General features: G+C 42.0%; 1 protein-coding gene across 12 annotated transcripts in view; it reads right to left on the minus strand.

Annotated features, from left to right (window-relative positions):
* Nucleotides 1-15,981, minus strand: part of LOC129770883 (PH and SEC7 domain-containing protein) — a 243,023-nt gene that overhangs the window by 9,242 nt on the left and 217,800 nt on the right. For all 12 annotated transcript variants that reach the window (XR_008742316.1, XR_008742292.1, XM_055774726.1 and 9 more), the window contains 3 exons: nt 5,944-6,473; nt 4,590-5,876; nt 52-941 (listed from right to left, as the gene is read on the minus strand). Coding sequence is in view for 10 of the 12 variants with exons in the window: in XM_055774726.1 (XP_055630701.1) it covers nt 52-941; nt 4,590-5,876; nt 5,944-6,473 (2,707 nt within the window). In the remaining 2 variants the exon portion in view is untranslated. The remainder of the gene's footprint in view (nt 1-51; nt 942-4,589; nt 5,877-5,943; nt 6,474-15,981) is intronic.

Here is a 15,981-nt window from a genome sequence, read left to right on the forward strand (position 1 = left end):
TATCTGGTTAGTGATTTTTAACACTCGAATAAAAACAAGAGCACAACTAACTTTTTGCTAAGATGTCGTGACACATCACTCTTCTTGAAGCCTTCTAGATAATATAATCGTTTTGCGAGACGTTCGGCTGATGGCAGATCGACCGCCTTTGGCGAGTAATGGAATGAGTGTAGCGAGTCCACATCGCTACCGTCGTCCGAAATTGGTGGCGAAGATTCTCGCCCACCAGTTCCCGGCATTAGTTGACCGTCCCCTCCGAAGAGGGTCGTTGGCATTTCTTCGGCCAGTGTGGCCAGTTCGTCTTCCGAGTCTTTAAGCTCGGAATAGCGCAGCACACCTGGCTCCTGGTTCGAGGGAGGATATTGCTGATGCTGCACCCCCTTCACCTGTATCACAATTTTATGATCACGATCACGATCGCGCTCGTGCACTCGATGTGTTGTTTCCGAAACCAGTATCGTTGAGTCGGAATCGCTGGGATCGCTGATGGCCATCGCGGCCAGATCCCTCGTACTGAGCAGATCATGCTCATCCTGATAGTCTGGACTCGAAATGTTCGAGACGGCCTCCGACACACTGTGGTCCATTCCTCCCCCGCCGAGCCCACCACCATTGTGACAGTAGAGGCTCTGCAAGTTGCTCTGTGTACCACTTCCTCCACGGCCCCCGTCGAAGCCACTGTTCCCATACCCGTTGTGGGTATGGTCGTTTGCACCTTTGGAACCACCGGATGAGGACATCACAGACGATGACACGGAAGTAGGCGAAGCGGGACTATCACTAGCGGATCGCTGAGGTGAGGAACTCATCGAGCTGGAGTGGAGAACGGGCGAGGTGACGATACCAGTCCCCGCGTTGCCCGCCTCACCATCTATGCCACCGCCATTGGCCTGTGAGATTGGGGCGTTGTACGTCCAAACTATCCGGTCGTGGTCGGAGGCCTGCAAGAAAGTGGAAACAAAAAACATCTAGTGTTATTAAGGTATTTCGAGAAAAAAATACAAATTGGAAAATTAGTTGGATGAACATTGAAAATAAAATTTTGTTGACTGTAAACGAGGAGGAACCACTAGATAGTGAAATAAATTCTTTTCCATAATTAAGTGATATGAAACATTGATCAAAATTTGTAGTTAGCGTAAGTTAAAGTTATTGCCATTGAAAGTAAACAAATTGACATCAGAGAGAATGTTTCTTCCTATTAGCAGTCCTGGCAAGACATCGTCCCGTCCGTCGTACAATAATGAAAATGTTATTTTATAATCTACTAGCTGTACCCTGCCACGCTTTGCTGTGGCACATTGTGGTTGCATGGTTGAGTTGAATTTTTCAATTTTTTATTACTTTTCGAGTTTTTGACGCGTACACAAACGAACAGAACATTTTTGTATATATAGAGATAGATGAGGGATATCGCTAATTTTTAAATCAATTCGAAACATAATTTCAGCTCAAGATTTTGTCAAACACTTCGAAAAAAGGTGTTTCCATCAAATAGAACTCATATTTAATACGGAATTGTCGATTTTCATTAGAAGCTTAATTTCAGAACGCACTATGGCCATATAAAAGATCATTTTTCTCTATTTTTTCAATGTTTTATGCCGTAACAACATTCCTCGGAGTGAAATGTATATTGTGTCCAACATTGAGCTCAATCGGTTTCGTACTTTTCGAGTTTTTGACGCGTACACAAATGAACACAACATTTATATATATATATATATATATATATATATATAGAGATATTGAGTTCACTATTTTAATTTTTTTTTCAGTGAGCAGGGGTTCTCAAAGTAGTCGATAAGGGGCTATTTGCTGATCTATCTATTTCGATCTATATATTTATCGCCACACGGATCACGTTTTAGACCGTGATTTATCGCATAACGATAGAGCGGGTGCTTAGACCGCGATCTTTGTACAGGAATTCAATAAAATCTCCTCCGACTAGCAATAACCCATCGGGAAGGAGAAGGAAAATAAACATACACAAAATGAGTTCACAGTCGGAGCCTATCTCCAATCGCAAATATCGAAGGACGGAAGAAATCACATAGATATGAATAAGAATGAATATGAATTTATAAAAAGTATAGTATAAAAATTTAATTTTCATTTTGATTTTATGATTATTCTATATATCCTATATTTATATTTGAGTGCCTATTCCATCAAAAAATGTGCTATAGTTGGCCTCCGTAACATTGGTTTGAAAGGTTAGACCGAACAAACTGCGAGTTGTCGTGTCTAATCGGAAGTTCGCCAATTAGATGGTTGCTCATAAGCACTTTACATTGGAATACCGCGTCTACATATTTTCCCATGACGTTAAATTGGAGGAGTGATAACTGAAGCGGGTGAGACATGCGAAACCATAAAAAGTAGAGGAGTAAACAAATTCAAAAAGCTCCCCTGGAGGAAAGTCGTCCAGGACTGTCGCCAACTCAGAAGAAACTTCCATGGAGAGGGGATAATGAAGTTTAGCCGGACCGACTCGTTTCTAGTCACTTTTACTCGTTCCGCTCTCTGTGACTACTTGATGAAGGAAAAAATGAGTCTACCTGTGCGACTTCTTGTGCCAAAGTCAAAATGCAACTCAGTTGGTCACACAGCAGCTTATTGCGCAAACGAGGAGTGTTACGGACTCAGATTAAATAGGAGAGCCGGAAATTAAATCATGTTAATTGAAACGCGTTAGAAGTTTCGCTCCCTTAAACTTATGTAACTGAGCCTGTAAAAATCTTCTTCCTCTTGAATGGCGTTAACGTTCCCTTGTGGAACTTTTGCCGTCTCAACGTATGCATTAACTAGCGTCATTTATTAATACTTGGTTGAGATTTCTTAAGCCAAATAACACGCCTTGAATGTATTCCGAGGGGCAAGCTCTTGAATACGCGTGACCACAGTGCAAGTCGAAGAAAATTTCTTTGACAAAAAATCCCTCGGCCAGAACGGGAATCGAACCCGAACACCCGGCATGATAATGTGAGACGCTAACCACTCAACCTTGTATGCACGATGTAAAAATAAACGATTTAAAAAATTTAAATTGAATCAGGCGCAATGTATATTTAAAGAATGAAAGCGCAACGGGTGCATCTCAATTAATCCGACCAAGTTCAATCAATGCCAGCAGGAGGGAACCACGTTTTTTTCCTTTCTTTTTTTCTTTCTTCGTTTCTATAGCTTCAGATAACCTAGCGGCGCAAAATTTTGACTCAAACAAACTTAGCATCAAACAGAAATTTTATTGTTGGCAATTAGCTGTATGTTTCCCACTTGAACCTTTTTCGTGGGAAGCATGTTTTCATAATGCCCAAGGCGAGAGCGCCGTATGGGCCGGCCGCCCGAGGGATGATAAAAATATATGTTTAGGTCTCGCCGCTCATCACGTGTGAAATGGGCGCGAAGGACAGGAAAGAATAGAAACAATCGCATAAACATCCATATGTTTATTTAGGATCCCACGCGGGTGGCGTAGTGGAGAATGGAATAGAACTGTTAGGCCAAAAGCTAGCTTCCATCCGTTGCTGATGATTAGTAATATCTATTAGATGAAAGCATGCTTTCTCAAACAGTTAAGAATTTTCTTTTCTCCCCCTTAGTTCAATTAGTTCAAGCAAACGAAATATAATAGACAGTTCAACCTTTGTAGAGTTGATCTACGTTCTCTATTTTGAAATTTTTGATCAGCGTTAGCAACCAGGCGCCACCCACGGAAATAAGGTAAAATAAAGCGAGAAATCTCAAAATCGAAAAGTAGTTCACAAGCTCAAGTTCAAGCTGTCAATTGAAGAGAAGCACAAATCAATGAAGACTGCCAATCTGAGGAATTTAGATTTCTTAGATCACTGTGTGCTGTGTCACTTGCAGAGAATAACATGTGGGCGAACCCTGCAAAAATGTTCATATAGCGAGAGAACCCCGGGTAGATTAGAGTTTAGAAAAGCATCAGTTTAGTTCGAGAATCGAGACAACATGCTAAGGCTAAGAGTCTAATATAAGAGTTCTCAATTACGCGTAGATTTCCCACATTGTTTTAATACAAAACCATTCAATGGCATCCCAATCCGTGTAGACTTCGTGTAGACTTCAAAATGGACAAAATCCGCCTTCAAGAGGTAGAAGAATCTACGCGAACCGTCGCAAAAAATAGTGAATCAAAAAGAAGAAAATAAATTTAGCCCACCTTGTATGCAGACCGCAAACAAGCAGTATACTACTATATATGGGCTTAAGAAGGTCTTTGCATTGGAAAATATCATGAAATCTGTTCTGCAAAATTTGTAGACAATATACCAAATATCACTTTATGTTGAAGGAATAACAGTAAATATTTGGAAAATTTAATAATTGTTGGGTTTCTATGTTGGAAATACCAGAAATTTGAAATTACATTCTACTGTAGGGGGAATTATAGTTACGCCCCATAATACGTTTTTCTGTTCTCAATTTTGCAATAAAGATGATCCATTTCGATCGATTGTTTTAGAGGAAGAGTCGTTTGGAGGATACAATTCAGAAATGCACATTTCACAGCTGAGTGAAGTAGGCTTCCACAGTTCTAAAGCTATCCTCAAACCTACCTGCGATTCCTCGGAGTCATGCCGCGTATCCAACAGCGTATTCAGAGAACTGTTAACGTCTTCATCGATGTCGATAGGCACTACTGCACCGATGCCGCCGTCTCGTTGTGTCTGCTGAAGGTGGTCTTCCGATCGACTAGTACGGAAACCGGCAGCGTCACATTTTCGCATCACGCCACCGCCGCCACCTCCTCCTCCTCCAGCATTACCCGCACTTCCGCCACTGGCCGTCATTATATTGGAACCTTGCCCAACGGGACCACCGCCGCTGTTCGAGGAGTGATTGTTGCTGCTATGGAGATATTGATTGTGATGATGATGGTGGTGGTGATGGTGATGATGCTGAATGCCGCTACCGCTGCGGCGTACGATTTCTTGTGTGCCTGATTCCGGGCTGGTAGGCACTGAGTTGGCTAGATGGGTATCCTTCTTTTTCAGTGCGTACCCTTCCAGAATCGGGGCAGCCGAAAGTGACGTCGGGGATGTTGGCACTGAGTAGCTCATTTCAGGTGAGCTTTCACTCTTGATTGTGGTTCCACCACCAGAAGAAGCCGCGGATGAGGACGACTTACTGCGTTCTTTTGAGTGATAATTATGTAAGTCCCCATCCGTTGCAGCAGCACTACTACTATCGACACTATCACTACCCGTTCCTGCTGGATCACCGGACCGAACGGCGGCAACACCACTATTATTACTATCATCCTCTACTAGACGAACATCCCGTCTTACAGAATTCCGTTCCCCAAGTAAGGACGAAGACACACAGCCACTAGTGTTTGTTCGATTACTTCTCTGATCGTTCATTTCATCGGCGTTCTCCTGTTCATCGGCAGCATCCATGCTGCTTCTTCCACTGTTCGTGCTACTACCCATTATTCGCCCCCCATCACTAATAGCAGTAGCCGCTTCGATGCTATTCTGGATTGAACTTAGTGCATCTTCGTGTTCTCTCTCCATGTACAAGTTATTATTATGGTTGTTGTTGTGATTGCCAGCACCGCTTAGCTTTTTGCTGCTACTGTTCACTATCGATTCTATTGAGCTGCCCGTGTTCTGATCGTTCTGTTCTTGCAACTCCTCGTTACGGCTCTTCTTCAATGAGCGATCGCGATCCGCTGCCGCCTGCTGGCTTGGCGTTTTCCCGTTGTCGTTGTTTTCGGAATAACTGTTGCTGCTGCTGCTTGTGGGAGACGGAGACGAGTCACACTTGGCGTGGGGAGCGATAGCTCCATTTTTCCGCTTAGTACTCGCCCGATGACTCGGTGAGTCTCGAAGACTATCGATCTGATGGGGAGAGGAAATATTATTGTTATGTTGGTAACATACGCCGCATAACTGAACTGTTCATTACCTTCTTAGCCTGCGGCAGTATTCCCGAGCTTTGTGGTGTCCGCGATAGGTTCAGGATGAGATCACCGGTCATCATGAACGCCTCGAAGCCCTTTTTTGGCGGTTGTTGTTGCTGCTGCTGCGGTTGTTGCTGATAAAACGGCGACGAAGATGAATACTGATGATGACCCTGGGCTGTTCCGTTAGCAGTGGGGATCAGCGATGTCCGCGGTGGTTTAATACCATGGGGCGATTGAGGGGCACTCCAGGAATTTTTCGTCGCCTGCACAGCCTGGGGTATACGGGAAGGTCGACATGACGGGTCGGATGAACTGAACCGGTGCCCGTACCGGGACCCCAGGCTGCCACCGGTCAGGGCCGGCGATTGGATGCGACTAGGACCCCGCTCGGAAAGCGGTGAGGCCGGCGTGTTGCGATGATGGATTGGCGACGATGGGTTCGAATTCTGTGAGTGGTGATGATCGTCCGAGTGAGGATGTTGGTTGCTGATCGAGGCGAGATACTTTCGAACGTGCGCTTTGATTTTGGGATCTGGAATTGATGAATGTATAAATTAATGGTTCGTTTGTGGTAAGGGAATTCCGTGGTGAATCTAAAATGAAATTCATTGTCCGAACCTTTGGTTAGAAAAACCAATTGAATCTATAATTTGCTCTCTAGAATATCGGTGTCGATTTTGAAAATATGTTATAGCACAATCGATTCTGCTGTTTCTATTTTCATATGCAAATGTTTGCGTTCAACTAGTAACAACATTCCAATATGTTCTTTAGACAAAAAAAACAAAAAAAATCAATTCAACTAAATGAAGCATGATACCTAATTTAGATCTAGATCGTATTAGAATAATTTCTATTGTGAACAATTTCAAGAAACGGGTCTAAAAAATGTCTTTATGTTTGATTTTGTTATACTTTTCCGCCAATCAAATCTATTCATCATTCGTCTTCCTAAGTTCGAAGCCGCCGGACGCATATATTTCGTGATCGTGTATCGTTGAAGTGATACCGTTATTCTCGTGACTGGTCAAGTGATTGTGCGCAATAACGGGATTCCCTAGATTGTAGCTGGATTGCATTGAAGCGGACACAACAAGCAGGAGGAAGAAGGCCTGCAGCGCGGGCGCTGTGTGCTGTGTGCTGGTGAATTTATCGCCTCTCGTCATCGACACCATTATCGTGCTGTGGTGCGATACACCGGTTCAGCTGCACCGAAGGATTGATACGCGTTGGAGATTATCCGCATTGGTGTGGTGTGCATTATAAGTATCAATAATTTTATTAGGTTAAGTTTATTAGCTTTAGAAAGAAAAAACAAACAAAAAATTGAAAAATTAACTAAAAAGTGTACATCTGCCACTTTAAATGGCAGATGAAGAAGGAACCGTTGACATGGAGATTGAATCCACTGTCTACCCCTCCATATCTACGGGAGCTGGAAAGTCGCTTAAACGCGTTCCCCCCTCGGATGTCTCTTTAGAGGGAGAGTTAAGTCACCTAAACAAGCCCCCCTCAAGAAAATTTGCAAACCTTTCCTCTTCACCCCCTCAATCTCCTGCTCCCGCTTCCGATCAACTCCCGAACTTGCCTCCCAGCCCTACTGTTCCTGATCCCGCTCAACAATCGACCTCGTCCCCCTCAGTTGTTTCCTCTCCTCGTGTCAAGGTCTATCCAGAAGATTCACCTGGATCTGGCCCATGAGTTGTTTTCTTCCGGCCCAAACCAAAAGGAAAATCTCTAAATGTCATTCAAATTTCTAAAGATCTGGCAAGATATTATTCCTCCGTGGTCGAAATTAGAAAGGCTAGACCGAACAAACTGCGTGTTGTCGTGGCTAATCGGAAGCACGCTAACGATATTGTTGTCGACAATCGTTTTGTAATAGAATATCGCGTATATGTGCCCTGCCATAACGTAGAAATTGCGGGGGTGATTACAGAAACGGGTCTGACGAGCGAAATAATAAAAGAGGGAGATGGCAGATTTAAACAGCTCCCTTTGAAGCAAATTAAAATATTGGACTGCCAGCAACTAGGAAAAGTTTCCCAGAATGGGGAAGAAAAAAAAAATTCACGCCGTCCAACTCGTTTCGAGTAACTTTTGCTGGTTCCGCCCTCCCTGACTACGTTATGGTGGATAAATTAAGGCTTCCAGTGCGACTCTTCGTGCCAAAGCCCATGACTTGCAACAAATGCAAGTCAGTTGGTCATACAGCAGATTATTGCGCCAACAAGGAGCGCTGTGCCACTTGCGGAGAGCAACATGAGGGGAAATCCTGCAGTGCGACTGAGCATAAATGTCCATATTGCGGGGATTCCCCACATGAGCTCTCAGCTTGTGAAACTTACAAGAGTCGCTGGGATAAACAGAAGCGCTCTTTGAAGGAACGCTCGAAGCGCACTTTTGCGGAAATTTTGAAGGGCGCTTCTCCACTGGCTCAAGAGCAACAACCAATCAACACACATAATGTTTTCGCTACGTTGCCAGTTGACGAAATAGAAGCGGACACAGCTAGCGGGGGCACAACGGTTATTTCCAAAGGGAATCCCCGGCGCAAAAATGTGACCACTCCCAAAGTTCAAGGACAAGTCCCTCCGGTGATACCCCCTGTTAGCTTGCCTAAAAAATCGAGTGCAGCGGACAAACAAAATCAGGTTCCCCCTGGTTTCCGTGGGAATAGTTCATCTTCGAACGACCCAGCACTCGAGGGGACATCAAAAACCCCAACTGTCCCTATTTTTCCGTCCAGCTCAACTTCCCAATCGGGATTTATAAAGTTGTCTGACCTTTTGGATCAAATCTTCAAGTGTTTTAATGTTTCCGACTCCATCAGAACCATTGTCATCTCAATGATTCCAGTATTAAAGACAATTTTGCAACAATTGATGCAAACATGGCCCCTCCTTGCAATGATTATCTCTCTTGATGTCTAATTTAAATAGAGAGGTCGGAGATATCACTGTTTTACAGTGGAATTGTCGTAGTCTTACCCCTAAATTGGATACATTCAAATTTCTAATTCATAAAGTCAATTGTGATGTTTTTGCACTGTCCGAAACCTGGCTCTCTTCTCAAAATGATCTCTCTTTCCACGATTTTAATATAATACGCTTGGACCGCGATGACAGATACGGAGGGGTACTATTGGGGATCAATAAGTGTCACTCTTTTTTTAGAATTGACCTTCCACCTATTGGAGGGATCGAAGCTGTTGCCTGTCATGCAAACATCAGAGGCAAAGACCTTTGTATAGTCAGCTTGTATTGGCCTCCGAGATCTGCGGTTAGCCGCAAGCAACTTGTTGACATGTGCTCACTCCTTCCTGAGCCACGATTGATCTTGGGAGACTTCAACTCTCACGGAACTGCCTGGGGGGAACAGTACGACGACAATCGTTCATCGTTGATATATGACCTTTGTAACAGCTTCCATATGACCGTTTTGAACACTGGGGAAACAACACGTGTACCTAAACCTCCTGCTAACCCAAGTGCTCTTGACCTCTCGCTTTGCTCGAATTCACTATCGTTAGATTGCAAGTGGAATGTAATCCAGGATCCCAACGGTAGTGATCACTTGCCAATCGAAATTTCCATCACCATTGGGTCGAATTCTTCTGAATCTATAAACATGGCATATGACCTCACAAGACACATTGACTGGAAAAAATATGCGGACGCGATTGCTCTAGCCATCAATTCCAAAGATGGTTTACCTCCATTGGAGGAGTATAACTTCCTTTCTCGTTTGATCTATGACAGCGCGGTTCGCGCTCAAACGAAACCCATCCCAGGTTCCACTATTCGTCGAAGGCCTCCCAATCCATGGTGGGATAGCCAATGTTCCAAGCTTTATCAGGATAAATCGAATGCATTTAAAGCTTTTCGGAAAAGTGGAACCATTGAGAATTTTCAAACGTATTTATCCCTTGAAAATCAATTTAAAAACTTGATCAAAGGGAAAAAACGTGCTTATTGGCGAAATTTCGTGGGAGGTCTGTCACGAGAAACGTCAATGAAAAAATTATGGAAAGTGGCTCGAAACATGAGAAATCGCTCTTCAACGAATGAAAGCGAGGAATATTCACATCGATGGATTTTAAATTTTGCACGGAAGGTTTGTCCCGATTCCGTTCCTGTACAAAAAATTGTTCGAGATATTTCACAAGATAGGTGCGATCTTGATTCCGAGTTTTCGATGGTAGAATTCTCTCTTGCTCTCCTTTCATGTAACAATTCTGCGCCGGGATCGGATAGAATTAAGTTCAACTTGCTGAAAAACCTCCCTGATGTGGCGAAACATCGCTTGTTGAATTTATTCAATCGGTTTATGGAGCATAATATTGTTCCAGATGATTGGAGACAAGTACGAGTTATAGCTATTAAAAAACCCGGAAAGCCCGCGTCCGACTTCAATTCGTACCGCCCAATAGCAATGCTGTCTTGTATACGGAAATTGTTGGAGAAAATGATCTTGTTTCGCCTTGATCGTTGGGTTGAAACGAATGGCTTACTCTCAGATACACAATATGGGTTCCGCAGGGGCAAGGGGACGAATGATTGTCTTGCGTTGCTTTCTTCAGAAATTCAAATGGCTTACGCCGGAAAAAAACAAATGGCTTCAGTATTCTTGGACATAAAGGGGGCCTTTGATTCTGTTTCAATAGAGGTTTTGTCAGACAAATTACAATCTCGGGGTCTGCCGCCTCTATTGAATAATATGTTATATAACTTGCTTTGTGAGAAACATTTGAACTTTTCTCACGGAGATTCGGCAGTAAGTCGGGTCTCTTACATGGGCCTCCCCCAGGGCTCATGTTTAAGCCCCCTTTTGTACAACTTCTATGTAAGCGACATCGACAATTGCCTTACACAAAATTGCAGCCTAAGACAACTTGCAGATGATGGAGTGGTGTCTGTCGTAGGATCAAACGAATCCGACCTGCAAGGACCCTTACAAGATACTTTGAACAATTTTTCAACCTGGGCCATTGGGCTAGGGATCGAATTCTCCACGGAGAAAACAGAGATGGTGGTTTTTTCTAGGAAGCATAGACCAGCAAAACCAAAGCTTCAACTTTTGGGTAAACCGATCACTCATGCTATGTCATTCAAGTATCTTGGGGTATGGTTCGACTCCAAATGTACTTGGGGGGCCCATATTAGGTATCTGAGTAAAAAATGTCAACAAAGAATAAACTTTCTCCGTACAATTACCGGCACCTGGTGGGGAGCCCATCCCGAAGATCTTATAATGTTGTATCGAACAACTATTCTCTCAGTGATGGAGTATGGCAGTTTCTGTTTTCAATCAGCTGCCAAAACACACCTCATTAAACTCGAGCGAATTCAGTATCTTTGTCTCCGTATTGCGTTGGGATGTATGCCCTCAACGCATACCATGAGTCTCGAGGTTTTGGCAGGCCTACTCCCACTAAAAGATCGCTTCAATTTATTATCTCTTCGGTTCCTCATCCGGTGTAAGGTCATGAACCCATTGGTGATCGGAAATTTTGAGCAGCTGATCGAGCTAAATTTTCATTCTGGATTCATGAGCTCATATCATGAATTCGTCTCCATGCAGGTTGATCCTTCTTCGTATATTCCCAACCGTGTTTGTTTTCCTGACTACATCAATTCCTCTGTACATTTTGATCTGTCCATGAAGCAGGATATCCATGGAATTCCAGATTATCATCGATCGGGGATCGTTCCTACGATTTTCGAAGCAAAGTATGGGCGTGTCAATTGTGATAATATGTACTTTACTGATGGGTCCTCTATGAATGAGTCCACAGGATTTGGAGTGTTCAACAATTTTTTTAGCACCTCACACAGTCTTCAGTATCCTTGCTCAGTGTATATTGCTGAATTGGCAGCAATTCATTGGGCGCTGGACAGCGTCGCCTCACGACCTGTTGAACACTATTACATTGTAACGGATAGTCTTAGCTCTGTCGAAGCTATCCGTTCAGTGAGGCCGGAAAAGCACTCGCCGTACTTCCTTGAGAGAATACGAGAAATTTTGAGTGCTTTATCCAGACGCTGTTATGTCATTACCTTTGTCTGGGTCCCTTCACATTGCTCAATTCCGGGTAATGAGAGGGCTGACTCATTAGCAAAGGTAGGTGCAATTGAAGGCGAAATTTATCAGCGTCAAATCGCTTTCAATGAATTTTATTCTTTAGTTCGTAAAAATACCATCGTTAACTGGCAACGCAAATGGAACGAAGATGAATTGGGCCGGTGGCTCCACTCAATTATCCCTAAGGTTAGCCTCAAACCATGGTTCAAAAGTCTGGACTTGAGTCGGGACTTTATTCGCACCTTCTCCCGACTCATGTCCAATCACTGTTCGTTAAACGCGCTACTCTTTCGTTTTGATCTTGCCGACAGCAATATCTGTGCCTGCGGCCAAGGTTACCACGACGTCGAACACGTTGTTTGGTCGTGCGAGGAGTATCTTGTTGCCAGATCGAATTTAGAAAACTCTCTTCGGGCTAGAGGAAGGCAGCCCAATGTGCCGGTGAGAGATGTGTTGGCTGGTTTAGACCTTGATTACATGTCCCAAATATATGTCTTCCTAAAAGTTATCGATCTTCGTGTCTGATTATCCTTATATCCTTATATTCTCCTTTTCCTTTTTCTTCGCGAGAAATCAAATCCCTTCTTATTAACAATAGAATAAGGTGAACTGTAAAAACATTTTAGATATAAGATAGGCTTAAGAATTGAGTGTAATGAATGTGAGTGTGAATGTGAGAGTGAACATTGTCAACATATCCTTTTATCCCTTCCTTTTCCTGAAGAAAATATGTCACCCTTCTAAACTCGAGTAGACCGCGAGTAATCGGTTTTCTACACCATTAACATTAGAATTAAGGAAAAATGTTTATATATACTTGTAACAATACAGTCAGGAGTTTGGCTCCTTTAAACTTATGTAACTGAGCCTGTAAAAATAAACGATTTAATAAAAAAAAAAAAAAAAAATCTATTCAGCTCTAATCTTTTAGTATTTTAGTCCTTTCAATTCTATTCACATCAGTTGTATATTTTTTCTTTAATGGCGGCTCAGATTTTCCTGAGTTGCAAAAACCTCCTGAAATCGTTTTGCTTTGATCGGTTGGATTCAGCTCTTACGGCAAATTCTCCATTATGTTATTATTTTCTGATAAATAACTTAAATTTTTGATCCAAATACCGAAATGTTAGGTTGTTAAACAAGAATATTTCATACAAACGGTATATTTATTTTCTGAGTTCTCTATAAAATCTTTTTGCTTTCTGCGAACAAAGATTGAGCATGGATTGTATACATTCTGTCAAATATATACCGGGAATTTATAATTTTAAACCTTCCCGATGAATATTTACATTTTTTTAGTTGGTATATCTGATAGTGGTCTTAATATTAATCTTGAGCGTAATCTGTCATTTAGTTTGTTTAGAGCAAGGGTTCTCAAAGTGGTCGATATCGACCACTTGGTTTAGAGCGTCATCAAAAACAAATTAACTTTTTTTTTGCTCGGCGAATATTGATAAGATTGTCCATTCGGAATTTCTTGAAAACTCTGGCGTTTGAGATAGAAGATTCTTCGCAAACAGCCAGATTTGTGGAAGGATAACGCTTGTTTTTTTCTCCACGATGATACACCACATCATCGATCGAACATTGTGAACGAATTTTTGACAAAAAAATGGCACGAATGTGATTGAAGATGCACCGCACTCTCCAGATATGGCACAGTGTGACTTTTCCTTGTTTCCTAAACTCAAATAACCGCTTCGAAGGACCTTCGAGCTTCGAGCTTTGAAATATAAAAACGAATTCGCTGCGTGAACTATAAATAGTTTTTCGGGCCTATTTCGAAGGTGATAATACAAATTTAGATGATAATTAAATTCGTTAAAAATTCAAATTACCTGTGTATTCGACAAAATTTGTGTCCATTTTTTACCATTTAATTCAGCGTTTGTGATCCTTATGCAATGTAGGTCAGACAAAATTCCTTCGACGATAAATTTCCCTGGCCAGAAAGAAAATCGAGCCCGAACGTTTCATTTTGAATCCATACAACGTTGAAATCAGCATGCCCTCCAAAATTCAAATTCTTAATGAAATTTATCTTTTCATCGCCGGCTCCATCTTCGGAAAAAAAACAAGAAATCGCATGGTGTGAGATCATGCAAAGAAGGTTAGGAGATTATGTAAACGCTGATACCGACCACATGTATTTCAATACATGGCGCCCGAACCGACGATATATCATATAATTCGTAATGCTTCAAACTATCTCTCTCATTTTCTTTCTCTATCTTTCTCTTTCTATCTCTGTTCTCATCTCTATCGTTTTCTCTTTTTCTTTCTTTTTCTCTTTCTCTCTCTCTCTCTAGCACTCTTTTTCTTTTTTTTTTCTCTCTCTTTCTCTCTATCACTCTTTTTCTTTCTCTCTCTCTAGCACTCTTTTTCTTTCTCCTTCTCTAGCACTCTTTTTCTTCCTTTCTCTCTCTAGAACTTTTTTTCTTTCTCTCTCTCTAACACTTTTTTTCTTTCTCTCTAGCGCTCGTCTCTCTCTCTAGCTCTTTCTCTCTCTTTAGCTCTCTTTTTTTCACTCTTTAGCTCTCTTTTTCTCTCTCTCTCTAGCTCTCTTTTTCTCTCTCCCTCTAGCTCTCTTTTTCTCTCTCTCTAGCTCTCTTTTTCTCTCTCCCTCTAGCTCTCTTTTTCTCTCTCTCTAGCTCTCCATTTCTCTCTCCCTCTAGCTCTCCATTTCTCTCTCCCTCTACCTCTCTTTTCCTCTCTCTCTAGTTCTCTTTTTCTCTCTCTCTAGCTCTCTTTTTCTCTCTCTCTAGCTCTCTTTTTCTTTCTCTCTCTCTAGCAATCTTTTTCTTTCTCTCTCTCTAGCACTCTTTTTCTTTCTCTAGCGCTCTTTTCTTCTCTCTCTCTCTAGCTCTCTTTCTCTCTTTTTAGCTCTCTTTTTTTCTCTCTCTAGCTCTCTTTTTCTCTCTCTCTGTTTCTAGCTCCATTTTTCTCTCTCTGTCTCTCTCTCTTTAGCTCCTTTCCATCTCTCTTTCTCTCTCTCTCTCTCTCTCTCTCTCTCTCTTGCTTCTTTCCATCTCTCTCGCACTTTTTTTCTTTCTTTCTCTTTCTTTAATTTCTCCCTCTCTATTTCTCTTCCCCTTTCTCTTTTTTTCTTTCTTTCTCTTCCTCACCTCTCTCTATCCTCTCTCTTCGCCTCACTCACCCCTCACTCTTTTCTCCATCACTCTCCCCTCTCTCTCTCTTCTCCCTAATTCTTCTCTTTCTCTTTTTCTCTCTCTCTCTCTCTCTTCTCCCTAATTCTTCTCTTTCTCTTTTTCTATCTCTCTCTCTCTCTTTCCTTTTTCTCATTCTACGCTCTCCTCTCTCTATTCGCTGTCTCTGTCACTCTCTCACTCTCGCTCTCATTTTCGTCCTCTTTCTCTCTTCTCTCTCCTCTTTTTCCTCTACCTCTTCTCTGTCATTAATCGCATATTTCAACACACGATGTCGGAAGATCTTTCTGAACATATTACATAGAAGCCAAACGCGGGAATTTCTCCGTAATAAATCAAAATGGCGATCGATGTCATGATTTATCGCGCGCACTGATTTTTGTATTTTTATTTTATTTTTCATAATTTAAAGAACTGCTGCTTTAGCGTCAATAATGAAAAAATTAAATGTTTTTAATTTAAAGAACTGCTGCTTTAGTGTCAAAAATGAAAAAAAAAATGGAATGTTTTTAAGGTTGAACAATGAATCAATTACCATAATCCAAAATAAAGAAGCCATGAAGTCACTGCAGTCAAGTTACACATCCAAGGTTCGAAGCACATGCTGTGTATGCATATTTTGAACCATTGAAAATAGGTGAAACCACAGTAGCTCGCTACCGAACGTAACTCAACGTTTGAAAGGAACACAATAGGAACAAAATTACGAGAAGGTGATTTATCTGCATCACAATGCATGACCACATGTTGCTCAGTTCGTTGAAGTTTAAACTTTACCCATAAACA

This window comes from Toxorhynchites rutilus, chromosome 1 (assembly GCF_029784135.1).
Source record: "Toxorhynchites rutilus septentrionalis strain SRP chromosome 1, ASM2978413v1, whole genome shotgun sequence".
Classification (NCBI taxonomy): Eukaryota; Metazoa; Arthropoda; class Insecta; order Diptera; family Culicidae; genus Toxorhynchites; species Toxorhynchites rutilus.